Source organism: Halichoeres trimaculatus, unplaced genomic scaffold, assembly GCF_033239565.1.
Source record: "Halichoeres trimaculatus isolate MK-OKI-2021-1 unplaced genomic scaffold, fHalTri1.1 fHalTri1_scaffold_3, whole genome shotgun sequence".
Taxonomy (NCBI): domain Eukaryota; kingdom Metazoa; phylum Chordata; class Actinopteri; order Labriformes; family Labridae; genus Halichoeres; species Halichoeres trimaculatus.
Window position 1 is genome coordinate 10,220,911 of NW_027437181.1, and position 20,526 is coordinate 10,241,436.

General features: G+C 38.7%; 1 protein-coding gene across 5 annotated transcripts; it reads left to right on the plus strand.

Moving 5' to 3' along the window:
* Positions 1-1,751: 1,751 nt before the first annotated feature.
* On the plus strand, positions 1,752-19,648 carry LOC141787658 (troponin T, fast skeletal muscle isoforms-like). Of its 5 annotated transcripts, XM_074666237.1 has the most exons (16): positions 1,752-1,775; positions 3,906-4,369; positions 9,298-9,337; positions 9,467-9,480; positions 11,972-12,130; positions 14,890-14,907; positions 15,201-15,221; positions 15,838-15,856; positions 15,970-16,015; positions 17,277-17,393; positions 17,812-17,889; positions 18,417-18,530; positions 18,627-18,736; positions 18,843-18,933; positions 19,137-19,177; positions 19,518-19,648. In XM_074666237.1, the coding sequence occupies exons 3-16, from the start codon at positions 9,318-9,320 to the stop codon at positions 19,552-19,554; spliced, it is 885 nt and encodes a 294-aa protein (XP_074522338.1). In that variant the 5' UTR covers positions 1,752-1,775; positions 3,906-4,369; positions 9,298-9,317; the 3' UTR covers positions 19,555-19,648. The 5 variants fall into 5 exon arrangements, with proteins under 5 accessions (XP_074522338.1, XP_074522339.1, XP_074522334.1 ...); XM_074666238.1 differs by lacking the exons at positions 1,752-1,775; positions 3,906-4,369 and adding an exon at positions 7,851-8,127; XM_074666233.1 differs by lacking the exons at positions 1,752-1,775; positions 3,906-4,369 and having other exon boundaries at positions 7,851-9,337.
* The last annotated feature ends 878 nt before the right edge of the window (positions 19,649-20,526 follow it).

A 20,526-nucleotide genomic window follows, 5' to 3' on the forward strand; every position in this document is an offset into this window, starting at 1 on the left:
AGAAGTGAGCCTTGGATGATACCATTCAGTTCAAGATCCAAGATTTATTGTTTTTATTTTTTTTCTTCAGAAACTGTTTTTAAAAGCCATGCAATGAAACACAAAAGACACGTAAATATAAGAGGGAGATGAATACACAAAGTACAACAATGATCTCTAATTTAAAGTGTTTAATTAATACAGGAACCTCTGATCAGACAGTATTCTAACTGTACGCAGCTCTGCAGCTGTAGTATTGGAGTGTGTTACACATGTGGGGCGATGATGACAGTGTTGCAGTACAGTCTTAGACCACCAGTTGGCAGCATTAACACTCCCCCCTTTCAAAGGCTGTGGACAATGAGGGGATCTGGAGGATATCAGCCCATGTTTATGATGAATCTGTTGGAATGTTGTTGTTTCAGCAAGAGGTTCATTCACACATGCACAAAAACTCCCAAAGAGTGACATGTAGCTGGACGAATGTCAGAGTTTGAAAACAGGAAATCATTTTCAGGACCAGAACAGTGAAAATACCTGCTCATCAAGCCATCCAGGGTGAGATATAAATGTATTAAGTGTCATAAAAGTTTACGTCTTGCTTTCTTTGTCTGCCATCAGACGCTGAAATTCAGATTGTGTGAACTTATGTCTGCTTTAAATTGGAAAGTCAAAGCTAAGCAAGTGTTTTTGACTTTGTTTATGTTAGACTCAGTCAGTCTGATCGATAAATAAATGAATAATTCAAGAAATAACAAATGAAATAAATTTTTTTTTTTCATTGAGTGGAAAGAAAATCTGCAGACAAAATGTTTTTCTTTTTTTTTTTAATTCATCACAGTAAACCACTGCCACATTTTTGTATTTTAATATCTTGGATCATTTTTTTTAACTTGTTGAAGGAATTTGACATATTCAGTCTAGTGAGACATCTTTACAAGAAATAAGACAGAAACAAACACTTTCCTCCTGAATCCACACTTCGAGGGACATGTGTGAATACACTTTTTATTTTATTCTTATTTTATTTTCTCTAATGCCCTGGACTTCATGTGTTAAAGGCACTTAGCTGCTGTTAACTAGGTGGTCTTTCAGTCAACAAATTAACAACAAAATCCAATACCCCTCCTCTATAGTTTACCAAGTTAACAGCAGACACCACCCTGCAATGAGCTTACAAAGTTGTTAAGGGTCCAACATGTTATCAAACTGTGAGCAACATTAGCATTCATCAGGGGTCAGGTTTCTGGTCACACTATAAAATGAAGGGAAATATTCACTCCTCTTTAGCTCTGCTCCTGATGTAAGTAATTTGACGTGCAGGCTGTCTGACAGCATAATGAGGATCCAGCTTTGAGATGACAGTCATTCAGAGGGATTACTTTTGTGCTCTGACGTGAAGCGGGGCTTGTAGTACATCATCAGTGTCAATAGCATCACAGACTGCAAAGAAGTGAAAAGAAGAAGGTAGATTGATAGTGGCTCCCTAAATGACACATACAGAAAAATACCGAGCCAGAGCATGCCAGAAGCCACATTTTATTTATTCATTTATTTATTTATTTTGTCTCAGGTTGCTTTGAGCTATATTTTGCTTGTTTTGTGTCCTAGTTATTGTGTGTCCTGTTTTATTTTGTAGAATTTTCCTCCTGTTGTGTGACGTCTAGTTTCACTTCCTGAGTTTTCCCTCCTTTTGTGAGCTTGTGCCCAGTCTTGATTGGTTTCATCTGTATTTCTTGTCACACCTGTGTTTGATTAACCAATGCTGTCTCCTCTGCTTTTCTGGAATCTACAGAGTAAGTTTTCTTAGTTTTACCCTTTTAATCTTTTGTCTTGTCATCAGCAAAGTCAACTAACATGGGGTTCAAATTACTACAGATCACTTGAGGTACAACGAGTCATATTGGATATGAGATAAAATTAACATATAACTTAAAACAAATCAAAGTTGATTTTGACTCTATACAGGATGTAAGCACTTCTCATGAAAGTAAAAAAAAAAAACAGTGTTTGACCCACATGTCCTCACAATCCTCCATTTTAGCAGCACTTTCTTGCTCTTTTTGGTGCGATTGTTTCACACGTTATTTATTTTCCTACTGTTCTAATGCAAGCTGTTACACCAGCAACATTCTTTCGCTGAACAAAATTGGAGCTTTTGTTTTTTCACACCAAGGTTGATTTTTCCAAAGTTTTGCTTGCCACAAGTACACATCCCACCAATCAAAACACTTGTTGTTGACAAGTTACATACCAAAACATTCAACATTGATTGTGTTCGTGTCCCAGCACCCACTTCTTTACAACAAAAGACATAAAAACTACAAAGGCAGCAATTACTAAGACATCGTTAGGAGAAGAATAGCTGCAGAGATTAAATAATAAACTGTATAAAGCATGGATGTAGTCTCACCAACGACACCCGTCTGTTTCGGAAACGTAAAATGAAGCACATCGGCTATAGCAGCCATATTGGTAGTGGCAAGGGCTTTGCCTGCAGCCATAGGGCGCCTGTCGGTCACGTGACCCTCAGCTGTGCCTCTTATTGGGGAGCTCGGGATCTTAATATCCTCTGAACAGCCGAGTTAGAAAAAAAATTCACCCCCCGTACCGTGGGTGCTGATAGTAAAATTAGCAACTCAGACAGGAGACATGTTTTGAACCAGGCTGTAAATAGGTAAATTTCTGCATTGAAAATGGCTTTTTTTTTGGCTTGGTGTGTATGTGACTCCCGGTACTTCCGGAGCCAGCCTCAAGCAAACACTCGAGAAACAGCAGATTGTAGCACTTCCGCATTGTCTCATATTTTTAGACCGGAGGTTGCCGCTTGGATTGAATATGACGCCTCCCAATTTTTTACAATTTCTTACTATTTATTTGCATCGCCGTTGGTGTGCAAAGGCTTTTACACTGCTCCTTGACTCTCTTCTGCACCTGTGTTACTCACCATGGGCACCAGAGGTTGCTGACTGTCAATCAAAGTAAAGCAGTCAAAGGCAAATTTTGAATTACATTCAAATAAGCCAAAAATACAACAATTTTTATTCTTATTACTCAAGTGCAATGAACTTAATTTCTGTTAAATACATAGCCTCAAGCAAGAAATGATTTTAATTCATATTGTATTTTACAGGTGCTCTCTTGCCATAGTGGAAACCCTCAAACCAGCCTCTCTTTTTTTTTTCTTTCACCCACAGGGTATCAAAAAAGTCTGTTCAAACATGTGAATAAGAGAACACTGCAATGAGTTAGGCTTTAATTTAGTTGTAATTTTGGCTGTATGCAACTACTTTGTCGTGGGTTTCACAGTGGAGTTAATTCACATGTACAAAGCAGTTTGAGGTGGACTTTGAGGGTATGAACCAGATTGGTCTAGAAGATAGATTTTAGCCTGTATTTCATCTCCTCCCAGTGGGATGTAACTTGTAGCTTGCAGTCTTTAACCCAGCTTCCTAACATTAATAACTGTCTGCTTATGGATGACATTTAGTGCCTTTTCAAAGCCTTTTTTTGTTTCTATAATGGTTGATTTAATAATCAAATTAAGGAAGAAGCCACAAACTAAGTCAGTACACACCCTTTGCAAGAAAAGAGATTATGCTGAATGTGTAATTTTACATTTTTGCCATAACTGAATGGTATAGTGTTTTGTGTTTGTTTCGCTTCAAAATCAATAACAAAATTACAATCTCCAATATACACTTACAGAAAATAGATTCACAGATTAAAATAAAAGATAATTTTAAACTCTTGTCAAAAACTGGCCGCAGATTTTAGTAAATGTAGAAATCAGAAATATGGTGGCTCATCCAATCAGCAGGTAATTGATAGTTTTAAATAATGTAGAGTGAGATAAGTCACTGAAGTACTGCTTGTGTGAGGTCAAAAACACAGAAGTGATTTCTATTCTTCTATTGTCCTCGCAGCGTTTGTCAGCCTGGTTGAGTGACTGGTTGATGAATTGGCACACACACACATACTCACACACACATACACTCACACACTTTCCCTCCATTGTCTGGATGCCAGGCTGATGTGTAACCCCCCCTCTCAGCCTTCACTGTAAATTTAGCAACAGAAGCTTCTCAGCTGCTCCTTTCCTAAACCTGAGCCCTCCTCTTCCATCCCCAGTATTTCATCCATCTCCTTCTCCAGGGTCATGACTGCCCCTCTCCCCCTCCTCTCCCCACCTATTTCTAACATAAACATACATTCAACACACACACTCACTCACACTCACACACACACACACCTCGCTCTCATCCCACAGCCAATAAGGGCCTGATGAGCTCAAGTATCAGTATAACACAAGGACTTATTCTCTGAGCCGAGCCTGAAGATTCTTACAGACCTTCATCTTCTGCCGGAGGAGCTTCTCGTCCTTTCTGAGGTAAGACCTCTGCAGACTGACCCACTGACAGACATCTACCCTGAAAGCCCTCATTAACACTAAACTACATGTTCCAGTTTGTTTGTTTTTTTCATTGTAAGCCAAAATCTGCTGCTTTTTCCCTCTGGGAATGTGTGCAGCAGGAGAGAAAACTCAGATCTCCATCGGCGTCTCTGATACTGTAACCTCAGGAGGGACAGAACAGACAGACATGTTCTGCTGCATGTCAGACATGTGTAGTTTATGTCTGAGGCTGTTAACAGTCTGCCTAAGGAGCAGGGCTCCAGTTTCTTCAGAGCAGATTGATTTTACAGGTTAATAAAAATGTCACTTTGTGTCATCAAACCTTTGGCTTTTACAGGAAAATGACAGCTTTGAATTTATTGATCTTTGAGGGACATAAATCATCGTTTAGGGTGGATGAAAGACCAAGAGTTCGAGAGATAAAATAGATAAATGTGATCTGTGTAACTGGCAAATGTTCACTGAAATAGGAGAAGTTTGCACGTCTACTTTCACTTAAGTTCAAGTCCAGAGCTGAGGCTTCAGGAAGCTGTGAGTTGCAGATCACTTTAAAATAAAGCTGTCGTCATTTTATTTCTGTTAAGTGTCTGAAACTAGTTCAGTAACACTCAAAGATCCATTTCTAGATGAGAAAACTTGCAGCTCAATTGCAGTGAAGCTTTCGATAGTTGAGACAGGCTCACAGAAAGGCACCCCCACAAAATGTTGGCTCTAAGCAAGCCAAAGCTGAATGCCCAATTTTCAACACTATTTTGTTGTTTTCATACAGAATTTAATGAAAAACATGTAAATCATCATCCTGAAAGTTTAAATAATATGTCCACAGTGCCATCACAGAGCTGGTTTCCACCAATAGATGTTAAACTCTCAGATCTGATCTTTAATGAAACCCTCTTTGCTTGTCAGATTTTAAGTCTTATTTTCTGCATGGATCATAAAATTCACCTGAAACCTCTCATCACCACGTTGAACTTTGAAATGATCCACCTGCACTCCTGACCTTAAAGTGCATCCAACATTTTAAGGATATGATATTTAAGATAGTGATGATGCGTGGGGTGTGTTTACTCGGAGGCAGAATGCTCATCTTCCACACAGCCTCCACTTTGTCTCCCTCTTTATCTCAGAGAGATGTGAAGGGTCCATCGACTCTGCTCAGATTTCAATCTAGGCTAAATCTGCTCTTGATTGGCTCAGGATTCGATGTTCCTCTGCAGTGTCACCTGTCTCTTCAGTCTTTAAGTGTCAGCGCTGAGCTTTAATTTCAGAAAAGACTCAGAAACACTTCTCAGCATCCAGTGCTCTCATACTAAAGAAATGAAGTGGCCTTCCACTAAATATACTGAGTGCTGAAGTGTCGCTATGTACTGAGAATGCTGGACACACAGAGGTGAGGTCGCTGTCAGTCCTGAGTCGATCAAAGAGCTCATTTGTTGGGTGAGGATGCTGATTGGCTGTATGAGCACAGAGTTCCTCCCGCCGGACCAAGCCGGGGGATTAAAGCAGCTATTTGGACACCGTTCCTCAGCTGATGGGGAGAAATATGATCCAGGACTAATCCTCTGAGTCCTCTGCAGCTGTGCCCACTGTTAAGTGTGAAGGAGTCATCCAAAGACACTTTATATATATCAAATAAGTGGAATATAAAATAAATAGAGCGCAGAAACGTGGTTCATCACAGATGCTCCTGGACCTCACTGAGGGGAACTTTACAGCTTCAGCTGAGCTTCAGGAACACTTTTCAGTCAGGTTGAGTGGCAGGCTGAGGTATTCACTGTATAAAGTATAGACATCTTTTTATGAACTGTCAAAGCTAGTGTTGAACCCAGTAAAGCAGGCTCAGTTAAGTATAATATATTCACTTTATAGAGTATATGTGAGGTTGGAGATTCATTTTGGAGACTTTACCTTGAAGAATCAGTTCATCCCAAAGAAAAAAAAATAAAAATAAATAAATAAAACATAATGTGTTATCAGCAGAAGTCTGCAATTCAGCACAATGAAGATGAAAGTATTTAAATTGGAGATGCTCAGAGAATAAATGAAATATCTTAAATATACCATGGGGCCATGCTCCAAATTCATCCTGGTCTAAAAGTTACCATTATTTATTTTTAGTATTATCATTTGAATATCTGAAAATTAGAAATGGAGTTATACTCTGTATTAAGTAAGGTATTTTTTTACAAAGCAGGTCTTAATATGAAATATAACCTCAACAGAGGTCTTATCCAGCCATTTTAACCCCAAGGGTTCATTTAAGGATGATACCTTTAGCTTAAAAATTACTTTACAACAAAATGAATCTCTCATATTTGACAGATAGTAAGTCTCCTCAGGCATCAATACTCTTTTCAGCCTATGTGATGGTCATATATTTACAATAACATAAACAGCTTAAATATTATCATTTACTTTGTGTTCTCTTTCATGTCAGAATAGAAGCATCACCCGTTTTACCGTTATTTATTATTTTAAACTTCACATTTCCATTCACAGTAAACTCATTAATCATTAGCATTTTTGTTCACATACTTAAAAGATGCAGAAAATAACAGCAGTGCCTGTGCAAGGTTTAATTTGTGCTTTCCAACTGATTAGAAAGAGCCATGTCAAAACCATCCTCCTTGCTGTTTATCAATCTACCAGTGGTAAGTAGCCATTTTGCCACATTGTCAACAGGAGGAGCTGAAATCGTAGTCCTTAAAATGTGCTAAAGTTCTGTATGTGGATTAAAATAAGATCTGGTTGTTTTTGGCATTTGTGATATTGTTCTGAATTAATAACTGCTGATGAGGGGTTTTGACCAATCAGAATCAAGTATTTAACACAGCTGGGTGATCAGTAAGAAAAGTGAGTCATAAGTGTTGATCAAAAAGGCTACACTAGATGATTAAAAAAAAAAAAAAAAAAAAAAAAAACCTTATGGAAGCAAACCTACAAAAAAGTAAGTAATTGTACAGTGTCCTGAATGTTAATTTGCTACTTCCTGTCATACCTGCTCAATTTGCTACAGTATTATGTGTGAAAATTTTGTGCAAGTGTGTAAAGTGTGATTGTGATGGACTGAACTCTGAGACAGAGAATGGTCTTACTGAGAAAAAGTTACTTCAAAATAGTTCTGGGCCAGACAAAACTCCTGTATGTAAAATAAAAATAAATAAATAAATAAATAAATAAACTGTATTGATATTAAAGGCTCGGGCTGTACGACTGTTCCTTTAAACCATGAGGAAAAACAACCATGAGAGTCTTACAGTCAAAAACACAACAATTACAGCAATGTAAAGCTGGGCAACAGACTAAACAAGACTGTCCCTGTTTGACTCGGTATCCCAAGTGAAAGAACAAAGGAGGGTTTTCTGATAATTAGATGGACTAACACTGGACTGTTGCATCATCCCCTCTTAGTGGTTTATGAGTCATAAGCTGAGCCTGCGTAGTCTGGAGACAAAGAGAAGACAGAGTGAGAACTATGGGCTATAAGCACCAAATGTCCCCTGTGCTAAAAATGGATCTTGTGTCATGAGTGATGATGATGATTTATATTAAGTGGACTTGTATCGGATTCTCTTGCGTGGAAAAAAAAGAAACACTGCAAAGAAGATCGCACCTCCTGACCAGCTGAGTAAACACTCTGGATGATTTGACTGGGCTGCGTGTGACAGGGCTCCAGTGAGGACAGATTCAATGTGCTGCAACTTTTTCCTCTTAGGAAGAGCTGGAGGGACAAGGTGCTAAAGTATTTAGACTAGGCAAGGAAGAGTGGTCTTCTCAAGAAGGGGCATCTTTGTATTTTTCATGGGGTTATAGTGATTTTCTTCCTTTTTTAAAACTATAATGTTCCTTATCACAGCATCCCAGCATGGCTGTGAGTTATTTTTGGGTGATGCTATTGAAAACAAGACTTGCTGCAGACATATTTGGCCACTGCGGTTCAGTTGTTTGTCTCTCAGTCAGAGGGTTGGCAGTTCAGTGTCAGATACTGAAGTCCACTTGCTGCAGTATCTTTAAGAAAAACACTGCACCATGAATTCTCCACGGTAGCAAAGCAAGTAGTGTGGATGGAAATCCTGAAGTCTGATGGCCTCTTTGTTAACCTCTCTTTGCCATTAATGTGCGTGATTGTGACATGAAGTTTAAAAATAGACTTAAGATTCAAAATGACGTTCCTGTTGAACACACCATTGTATAAACCTTGATTTTTTAAGAAACTTTCAAACTTTTAAATCAAATATAACGAAGATTAAGTAGAAAGTTTGTCAGTTTACACCTATTTGTTGTTTTGCCTCCACTTATACCACCCTCATGATGTATAGCTAAATTTCAGCAAATACAGCTCAGCTTTGCACACAGTTGAAACTGGAAACTGAATCTTTACAATATATCTCTTTATAAAGTTGCAAAGAAGTTGCAAACTTCCACCAATTTGTCTTTACTGTAGATTCATAGATGTTGGCCAAAATCACATATTAATGAGCTGATCCTTCACAGCTGCTGGCTGTTGTTAATTATTTATCAATGAACCTCTTCATATCGAAGTTAAAGCTCAGTATCTATTTGCTGATGTACACAGTGTCAACAGGTAGAGGTGAGATATGCAGGATCCGGTTGTCCCTGGTGGAGCTTTCGCTTCATAATGTGAAAATCTGCACATTTGGGACAAAACAATCAGTTAATTTACATACAGTTATAGCTCACAGAGTTAAGCCTGAATACTTTATCAAAGACCCACACACATTTTGTTTCACAAAAATAACCTGGAGCAGGGGTTGTGGGTATTTCTGCAGCAGGACGGCTGTCTCTGCCAGGTTTGAACTCCTGACCTTTTCATATCCACACAGTCTCCATGCTGCTATTTCAACCATGTCAACACACCAAGCTCTTTGTCTTTTTCCTCTCAGGTGTGAAGTCCACTGTCACCATGTCTGACACTGAGGAAGTGTAAGTGAATCCCACGCTGTCAATAACAACACACCCTGCTGTCTCATGTTTTATGGCTGCTTTAACTTTAATGACACAAACTGATGTCACTGTGACGTTTGTTAACGGTTCTTCTCTCTTTTATTTCAGGGATCAGTTAGAGGGTAAGTGACCACCACTCAGTTTGCTGTTTCTGTAAAGTAAAGTTTAATAACAAAACTCTTCTGACTTATTTAAGTAACATTATAACTTCTTTTGTAAGGCTCAAACACCTGGAGGTGAACTCTGACCTGGCGAATATTGTTGCACTCTTCTATGAGTTGTTTCACTTCAAGTGTTGTATCAATGAATTCATGCAGAGAAATAATAGTTTATTCTCTCTCTTATATTACAATGAAACAAAGTTTGGGATTTAAATATTGTAGCTTATAAATATATGCATTTCAATAACACTGCAGATTCTTTGAAATCAGACTTTGTTTCCATTATACAGGGGGTGCACCATATGGAAGTGGGGATGCATAATGTAGCATTAGGGATGCAAAATAAAGAATTAGTGGAATTAGTGACACACAATGTAGAATTAAGGATTTTACAGTGTGAGTGTAGGGATAGAAAATTTGAGATTGGGGATGAGCAGTGTTCTCTGAGCATGCAGTATTGTCTTCAAAGTAGGGGTGCACCAATCACAATTTTCTGGCCAATCACCAATCCTTGATCTTTAAAAAGCCTGACCTGCCGATGCCGATTTGGGCCAACACCGATTTTTATTATTATTATGTTTTATAAATAACAGCATATACCTTCAATGTTCCAATCTTATTTTACTGAAAATCATTGAACAATACCTGTGAAACGATAAAACCTTTATGTTTTAAATTAAACAACCAATAAAGTGTCTTGAGTTTGAGGTCTCAGAGCAAAAAGCAACAAAGTCTGGCTGTCGGACCTTCCCAGTGGTATATAAAATCATTTTTATATGTAGGATAGGCCGATCACTGATCACCGATCCCCCAAAATTAAGGAAATCGGCACTGATCGATCAGTGCATATCTACTTTTAAGTGTTATCATTTGATCTTTTCCATACATTGAGCATGACCCGAGTTTTAAAAAGTGTATGAAGTTCTGCTATTTTGCCTTGTGTGCAATTGTACACACCTGTTTATTGTGAGAATCCCTGATCATTTCAGTGGATATAACATTAATACTGTAACTGACATACCTGTGTGCTCTGAGATTGAAAGGCACAAGTGAAGTAGTGCAGTTAAAGATGTCGTATGTAAAATACCTTGTCAGAATATCCACCTATTGTGCATCCCCACCATATGCATATTCAAAACAACTTTACTCTGCAATTTAAAGAAAATATCTGCTTGAAGAATATTCAAATGATTGAATAACATGATGTTACATTTGTCTTCATTATCCCACCTCCTGCCTTGTTCTTCTGAACCTGAAGAGGAGGAAGGTAAAGACGACTGAATGGTTTCGACATCTAAGACCTCTCTCCATTGCACTAATCTGTCAGCTACCTGATTTCACGCTTAAGTTGAAATGTTTGACACTGACACCTGATTCTTATACAGGATATACGTACATTTTTAGACGATAGCAAGATTTGTCTCCAGTTACTCCTCTATCATGGTACGGGTAATGAATATCGAAGTAATGTTAATTTAATCATCTGATCTCATATGGCTTAATTTAAAGAATCAAGAATTTTTGGCTAATTGTGTTCCTGTATAATATTTCTTTTATGCTAGATGTTTTTTTGTTCTCAACAAGGTAAGAAGCTAACCAGCCAGTTAACCCCAGCTGTCAGTCAAACACGTTCAAGTTAAGGGTGACTTTCACCGACTGTAATGTCTTTAATCACATGGTTGAGAAAATACTGTGGTTGAACTACGTCATCTTCACTCTCTACAGATATTTTCCTGGCATGTGATATGTTTACATTATCATCTTTATATGTCAAACATCAATGAAATTGTCATTGACCTCATTCACTCAACGGCCATATTTACAACTGTGGAAGTGGAGAACTACCTGGGTGATTCTTACAAGACTGGAGTCAGGGTCGATTTTAGACATCTAGATCATAAGAGTGGAAACCATAGAGAATACATTGCACTTAGCTAAAAATTAGCTAGCTCTGTTAGTTAGCTAGGTGTGCAGGCAAGACACAAATAGAGGCAACAGGAAAAACCTATGTCTCAAGTCAATAACACATAAGTATGATAGATAAATGGTGCACAGAGCTGCTGCATATTCAGACATCTCAGGGGGAAGACTCCAGGCCACTGGGGGCAGCGGTGGGCTGTTTTATAGTAAAGTGGGAAAAATTAAAGTGGTAGATGTTGAATGATGTCTTAATTTAAAATAACAGCCCCACACTGTGTTCACTTCAGGTGGTTCATCTCTTCAGCAGTTCAATATGGCCTCGGTGTGAAAGGTCCAATGACTTCCTCTCATCATCATGTGTTTTTCTCTCTCCAGCAGCTCTGTCCCTCCTTCATCCATTCATCTTGTCTGTCAAACAATAATCTCTCACTTCTGGTTTCTAATGGCTCTGTCATGTCTATGGTCTTCATTAACGGCCTCTCTCGACATCCTCCCTGTTCCCGGCGGTTTGGTGCATGCTGCGTGCCCGTAGCCCAGGAGGAGCTAGTAGAAGTAGAAGTAGCCCCTGAGGCGGAGGCCCAGGTAGAGGCAGAGCCAGAGGTAGAGCCTGAACCAGAGCCAGAACCAGAACCAGAACCAGAGCCAGAACCAGAGCCACAGGTGGTGCAGCGGGTGGTTCATGAGGAGGAAGGTACGTGGCATGGGCACTGCGTTCATCCTTCTTCTGCAGGACATTCAGCAACTGTACGACAGTCAGACAGACAGACAGACAAACCTGTCAACATCAACACGCTGCAGAACAGACCCTCTCAAAGAACAAGTAGACATGACTCCAGTCCGTCCCATTTTTCCATTTCTGATTTGACCAATATTTTACATCTAAGGTCAGAATCGTTTTGATCCAAGCATCTCCATCAATTTGGCTGTCAAAGTAATCCCTATATTCAAAGAAAAGTGTGTTTTGCAAATTTGCACTTGTCAACATTTCCATTTCAAACTTAAAGTCAGGGCTCCACCAAATGCCCCCAACAGTCCAGTGATCTCAGATTTTACTACAAACCTATTCTAACATTCAAGTTTTAACCTCTTGGGTCATTTTTTATAATTTCTAATTGGCACAGACCAAAAGATTGTCCCCAGATGAAGTTCAATGGACTTCAGTCAAGTTAAAACAGAAATGATTGATAAATAATGTCATATAGTGGTGGGTTTAGAGACCTGGCAACAAGCTTATAAAAATGACATCATGAAGTCACCAACGCAACCAATTTTAGGCAACATGAAGTACCCTCAGTTCTTTAGATAAATACACTTACATGGGTTTAATGTGAAATTTTACTAATGCAACCGTTTGCAAACATTGGTTTATATTTAGTGGGGGGTTAGACTGTCACATCCATCTGCCTAGATGGAAAAACAGCTCTAAGTGAAGTCTGCAGGAGTTGCAGACTGGCAGATGGTGAATAATTTTGCATGGTTACATCTTTATTGGGGACTTTGGACACTCAAACTCCAAGAGTGTGAAGTTTTGGATTGGGCCAGGGTCATCGTCAGATTAAATCTGAGACTTGTGTATAAAACAGTATTATCGACGCAATGTATTATTGCCCTTAAAACTACTACTCACTCAGGGACATTTCAAGGTTTTAAATTACTGTACAGTTACTTTATTACCAAGATGCCATCCAGAGATGCTGAAAACAACCACACTCCCTAGCAATAATGCCTCCTTTATCTAGGACTCCTTATAGCATTTCCTTTTGGCTGAAACATGCTATTATCTCTTTATACACAGCAGTCAGAAGTAAACATTTCCTCTACATATCTCTCTACCACCCATACAACTGTGTTTAAGACTTAAATATTATTTTTGTACAATCTCCAGGCAATATATGACAAACACACACCAGTTTTCAAACCTAGAATGCACACCTGCAGCATCAACGTCGGGATACCTGTATACTCCCCATCATCCACGCCGACAACTCTCCAACACACATTGGCTTCGTAGATCAGCCTGGCATGACAAGGCCAGTGTGTGTTGCACTTTAGACCCGTTCTATGAAGAACCCTAAAGTGCCTCACGGTGTTTTCGGTTTGGAGCCGTTAAACACCTGATTTCAATCTTTAGAGTGTTCTGTAGCAAACATTGAGCTTTGCTTCATAAAATGTTTAGTTATCACATCACCATCAGTGTTAGCTGACATGCAGTCAAAGTCAACTTTTTGTCCTGTTTGCAGCACTATTGCTCAGATGTGTGTTCTGAATATGAGCTGTGCATTTCAATGTTGAGAGGGAGAAAAAGAAAACCTGCTGCCTTTTACATGAAGAAAGTATCCTGCTCCATCTGCTTCCTTCAATATGTCATGTCTCATTCTTGTTGGCATTGTTTGCACTTTAGCAAACTTCCATGTCAATTTTGAAGGCTGAAGCATAAAGGATGGTGGATAATTCAGTCATGTAAAAGCTTTTTTTTTGTCTCCCTTCAGTTCATGTGTAGTTTCTCTTTTTTCTATGTGTAGATAAATTGTGAGACCTGCAAACTGCTCAAAACATTTACATTGGGGCGTTTTGATGCAAAGAATCATCATCAGTGTTCACATTTGTTTAAATGACTGAATGATTCATGCAACTAGTTGCAAACAGGTGAAGTCACTGCAGAAGTCTCACACTTTGATTTAAGTTTGTGTGTAATGCTATGATTTTGCTGCTAACAGTAGCATCAGTAGATGGACCTCAGTTATCAAGCTGTAGATATGTGATGTTATGAATGCAAAAGAAAGCTGGAAATTAGTTATAAGCAGGGACAAAAGACCTCTACTGATTAAACAAAACTCCTAGTTTGGTCATTCAGGTCTTTGTGTCCTTCAAGCATAATTTAGGTTTGTGAGTTTGTGAGTTGTTTTATCTAGCTGCACTGAAACATATATCTGAGTGTCATCTGCATAACAAGTAAACCATATGGTGTTTTCTTTATGATATAACCATAAGAACATGTAACTGTTGTACAAAATGTTCATGAATGAGTGAAATTAAGCTAAATTATCAAAGTAAATCAGAGCCAAAACCATTTATTAGCATAGATTAGCACAGGAGGGACCTTAACCAGATGATATCCATAATGATTCACTGACTTTGTGATTCCAATAAAAATGCATGTGTGATAAGGATAACTTTAAGAAATAATGGGTAATTTTGGTGTTGATATGGGATTTGGTTTCTTAAGTAAGAAGGGATTTTAAGTTTCTTTTGCAAAGTGTTTCTCCCTAGTGATACCATTAGGGGACTTCTGCAGTGGCTGTCAACCTTAAAAAATCAGAACTTGAAAACCCCCAGTTTTGTAAATGTGCTTCCTACGCTGTGCACCATAAAGAGGACAGGAACAAGCTGCCCAGTCTGACCTCTAATGATTTCTGTTCTGCTCTTGCTTTGGACGCTTGCTGCATGCAGACGCCTATGAAGAGGAAGGTATGTCCACTTGAATTCTTCTCTATTCTTCTGATTTGGACCTGTTTCTGTTTCCCTTTTGACCAGGGACTCTTTCACATCTTCTCATAGTTCATTGATTGAGGATTCATTTTTAATTGTCTCTGATCTCCCTTGAGAGAAAGGCAGATTTCATGTTTGCTTTAGTCTCTGCAGTCCAGCAGAGACAGTGCTGAAGACCAGGGTGCAGGCTTCAAAATGCTGAGTCACGCTGGTCACAGGCCCCACTGCTCATCTCTGCTTCTTCTCTTTTTTGCATGAATGTGTCCTGCCAGTGGACGAGGGAGATCAAGATGGTAGTTTGTATTTCCTGCTGAGTCGCTGTTGCTTTGCCTGCGTTTTTCTCCCGTGTTGTTCGTGTTTTTTTCTTGTTACTGTGACGGCCCTGTAATGAAAGCTAATCTCAAAGTTGATTCTTCGTTTATGTGTAAAAATCCCACTTGTGTAATCACCATTCACACCGATTAACAGTAATTAAGCTCTCGAACTCCCTGTTGTTAAAGTGTGGTCTGAAGTATGTTCAGAAACTCTCTGTATAGTTAATTCGCTGATTTATGACACACAGTACTGATACCCACCCAAATCTCTCAGATTATCTCCTTTGATTTTCTTACTAATTCACAACAAATTAACACTGTTAAAAGAAAGACAAATTAGGTTAAAACATTTACTCACAGCACCTAAATCAGAAGCTAACACAGGACTTCAGCCCCTCCTGATAAAAAGTTTTGCCTTAAGACTCACCAAAATGACTTCTACATACTGGAGGTGTGAACCACCCTGCAGACGTAACTCACCTTGTTCAAATGGGTCCCCTGATTAACCAGCAGACCTGAACTCTTACCATGATTCTGTTTTCAACTATAATCTTTCTCTTCTCTTCTATTTGCTGCTTCAATGCTGAAAACTCAGAGGAGAAGCCAAAGTTCAAGTGAGTTCTTTAATTTTCTTTAATTTTCTTTAATTTTCGATTTGGCGAAAGTTTTCTCTTCTGATACTTTTAAGGTATGTGTGGTTGTGATTCAAATGTCGTTTTGTCAACAGACCTACTGCTCCAAAGATCCCTGATGGTGAGAAAGTGGACTTTGATGTAAGTTCATTTATTTTCATGACTTTTATCTGCTGTAAAATACACTTGCTTTACACTTTAAACTGCTCTCCTAGAGGAACCAAGATCTTGTTGAAATGAATTTACGTAAACTATCTCCCTGTTTTTAAGTTGTTCCACAAGAAGTCTTCCTAAGACAGGGCATTCACTATGAATGGGGGCCAATTCTGTTTGATTCATCACTTGTAAGACTGGTCCTAGAGGAACAGAACATACAGATGTTGCAGTCTCTTTTAATGTTCATGTAAAAGAAAGAGAAATGAAATGACCTTATTTGAGCTTGATTTAATCTTTCAGTTCTTCCTGATGTTTGTCCTTAGTTCGCTCTGTTTTAATCTCTAACTGGAGTACCATCTCTGCCAGCTTCCCCTTGGGTAAAACAATCATCTTAATAAAGAGACCTCCCGCTTACTAAATATTAAAAAGGTGAAGCACATCAGCTGCATGTAGGTATAATCAGTTCCAGTTGATGTTTGATGTGGTTTATGATGAAGTCAGTAATCACAGCGTCCTCCCACAGGCAAAGAAATTATCTGCACTCATCAGTCTTTTGATGCTCAAAACAGAAAAAGAAAAAATCAGATTCTTCTCTGATGACTTGGAGATTTCACAATTTTTTGGTATTGTTTTCTTCCCTGGTTGTTGGGGAGGGTGACTTTTATTCTTTGTTGTTGATGTGGCCTACTTTACGTACAGCAGTTACTCACTCGTGAAGCTGCTCTTTGGTAAGAATAAAGCTTGTTTTGCAGCCATAGCAGGGATAGGAACAGCAGGAAATGGTATAAAAAAAGAGGATTTGAAGTCATTTCTTTTTTAACAATACAGCAAATTAAATCTACAAGAGTGAGGAAGATTTTGAAGATATAAAACATACAAATAATAAATACACCCTCCTAAACACATGGATGTTATCCTTGTTTTGGTGCAGAACATGTTCACAATGTAGCCTTGAGAAAAGATGTGCAGTTCCTTTTTTTATGACTGCTAAACCAGCTCTGAAAAGCAATCTTTATCTGTACCTTGTTACGCTAATGAATAGACACAATGTGTCCAAACATAAAGGTTGGATGGGCTTATAAAGGTCAAAGATGACCAAATTTTACCTCTTTGACGTCGGCGCTTTTCCTCCATGTGTCCTTGTTGGAAGAAAACTGCTTTTGTAAGAGTAATGCTCAAACCTGTCATAATTTCTCTCTCAAGACACTTCTTTTTTCAGTGATAACCTCCTTCCCATTTTCAACAGGACATCCAAAAGAAACGTCAGAACAAAGACCTGATCGAGCTGCAGTCTCTGATCGATGCTCACTTCGAGTGCAGGAAGAAGGAGGAGGAGGAGCTCATCGCTCTGAAAGACAGAATTGTGAGAATTCACACAAAGAGAGACACCTTTATAACTTCTAGACTGGACTGTTGTAACTCTATGCACAAAGGGGACGAGTTTGTCCTCCAGTCCTCCTCCAGGCTGCAGCCTTTGTAGGATAGGACCGCAGAATTTTGGATTTTTAACATGTTTAAAGCATGAACAGAAAACCTCTCCACTCCTTCACTACTTGCTGGCTCCCTGTTGCTCTTACAGTAGTTTTTTTTTACTTTTTCTTCCTGTTAAGAAGTTGTTCCATTAATTTGTTCTCATATATTTATTAGATCATTTGATTACTCCTCTTTTAACCAAATCTAGATCCACTTCACAGGTTTAAAGATAAAGGAAAACTGATCCAAGCTAATACACTGCTAAAGCAATAGCTAACTTTGCAGCACCATCTTTTGATTTTTTTCAGGAGAAGCGTCGTGCAGAGCGAGCCGAGCAGCAGAGGATTCGTGCCGAGAAGGACAAAGAGCGGCAGGCCAGGCGGGAGGTGAGCTGCCACAGTTTATTTTTTGTAATCTAGATTTTTCAACAGCAAAAATGATAAAACTTAGTTTAAACTTTATGTAAAAAAGTTGGGTTGTTTAGACTCATCACACCAATGTACGTTCTCTGATTTATAGTTGCTGCTTTATGGTTAAGTAGAGCTGAAGTGTCCAAACATTTTGTCAACTCATTTTATGCAAAGCTGAGCTTTTCAGGGTGTGACAAAAACATTTAGCAGGTGTGCTTGTTGCAGCTTTTGCGACAATAAATATCCAGAATCTTAACAATTTTTGTCAGTTACTTGCGTTAAGTTGATGCAGATGTATCTTAAGACTCAGCACCGTGAAACAGTGAAAAAAAAATGTTAAACTGTTTTTAGGGGAAAGAAGCAAACACACACCTTAGGCCAGCAAAACAACAAAAACAATATTTTTAGATACCTTAAAGTCTCTCTTTACATTTTTAACGATTGGCAAGGTTCCCTTGTAACTGTCAATGTCAGTTTATCAAATCTGAAATGTTGTATTTCAGGCTGAGCGTATGAGAAAGGAGGAGGCTGACGCTCACAGGAAGGCCGAGGATGAAGCCAAGAAGAAGATCGCCCTGAGCAGCATGGGCTCAGGCTACAGCAGCAGCTTGCAGAGGGTATCTTCTCTCTTTTTGAATCATGCTTTTCAACTTTTATAGTTTGTTTCCAGTTATTTTGCATGGAAATAAAGGTCTGGAGTTTTCATTTTCTAGATTGAGCAGAAGAGAGGCAAGAAGCAGACTGAACGAGAAAAGAAGAAGAAGACGCTGTCAGAGAGATGCAAACCCCTCAACATCGAGAACTTCAGCGAGGACAAGCTGAGGTAAGCTACAGGAGGAAGTTTGCCTATTTACCTGCGTGGCAGTCGATTAAATAGCTGTCTGAACACTGAACATCTCTCTGAGGTCTCTCTGTGTTTTTAATTTCAGGGAAAAGGCTAAGGAGCTGTGGGAGTGGCTGCACAGCCTTGAGGAGATTAAATACGACCACTGTGAGGCGCTCAAGAGGCAGAGATATGAGGTCAGTGAGGAAGTGAACGGCATGCTCTCAATCTGACATTTGCTCAATTCTCTTATGGCTGGATGACTTAAGACAGGTCATGTTCTCTGAGGTAAAGAGTGACTGTGGATGGGCACAGGATTAAATGTGATACATTTTATTCTAAAGCTGGAAAAAGGTTGTGTGTGTGTTTGAAGATGAGATCCCAGTTGTCTCTTTTTCAGGTGATCTCTCTCAGAAACCGCATTGATGAGCTGCAGAAACAGTAAGTACCTCTCTTACACTATGACAAGATAAGATACATGGTGTTCTATCATCTGAAGATGTGCAGAAGATTTCCACACAGAGAAACGACTTCATCCTTTATTCTTTAGCTTATCTTCAGGGGACTTGTTTGGTGAATTTGATTGTGAAAAATAGTCAATATTTCATAGTTTAGTTTTGCTGAATTGTACAAAACCCGCTGTAGGTCCTGTTCCTAACACAGGAGGGCGCCAAAGATTAGTGTTTGTGTTCTAAAAACTCATACAGATACATGAGTTTTGTTTCCACTGAAGGATCTCTGAGCCGATCTGATTCAGTTTTTTGCTTTTTGCACTCTGCAGTAGCAAGAAGGGAGCCGCATCGCGCCGCAGGAAGTGAGCAGCTTATGAGTGACGGTCAACACGAGCACCAGCAGCCCACAGATCCCTGCATCCCTGGAACAAAGGCAACATCTGGCAACGGTCTTACTGCCTGTGTCTGCTTGAAATGGTTTTCTGCATGAATTTATCTTCAATAAAGTCCTTTTGAAAGTGTCATCAGTGTGTTTGTTTTTAACAAAATGTCAGACCATAAAACGTGAGGATGAGAAATCCCACGGCCTTTGTGTCCAAGTTTGTAGTGTTGTTGTAAGTGTTTGGGTTTAGAGGTGAACGTCAAAAGAAGTTAGCTCTTAAACCATCTACACTTTAATGATGCAGACTGACGAACAAGTTTGTAGCTTAAAAAAAAGTGGTTTTAAAAACAGTGGTTTGGGTTGAATTTGGTGCCCCCTTTGGGGCAAAGTTCTACCTGCTCTAATTTGACTTGATATGAGAGTAGGGTTTTATCTCTGACTAAAAACAAAACCCTTTTTTGTTTTTGTTTTTGTTTTGTTTTGTTTTTTATTTATTTTTTATTATATTTTATTTAATTTCATTTATTTATCTATTAATTATTTTTATTTATTTATTTAATTTCATTTATTTATCTATTTATTATTTTATTTGTATTTTATTTATTTTGTACCACTCATCAAGAATGAATACTTTTTGAAAGTGTCGATGTGTCAGTGTCAGGAGTTGCAGGAACATGCAGCTGGTCACACTCGTGCTAATGGTCTGGTTTGCTTTAGAGAAACATTAATGAGACCTGAAGCTTTATCAGTGAAATATAAATCAAGATAGGAGACAAAGTAAGAACATATAAATATTTATTAAAATGGCATTAACTCATAAATTATGAAAACAAATCGCACAACAATCCCTGCACCCTTTGTGTATGCCTGGTGTGTGTGTATGTGTGTGTATACAGTAAAACCTCTCATATTTACAAATGTACAAAATGGTCCTCAGTGATGGTGTCTGCAGCAGA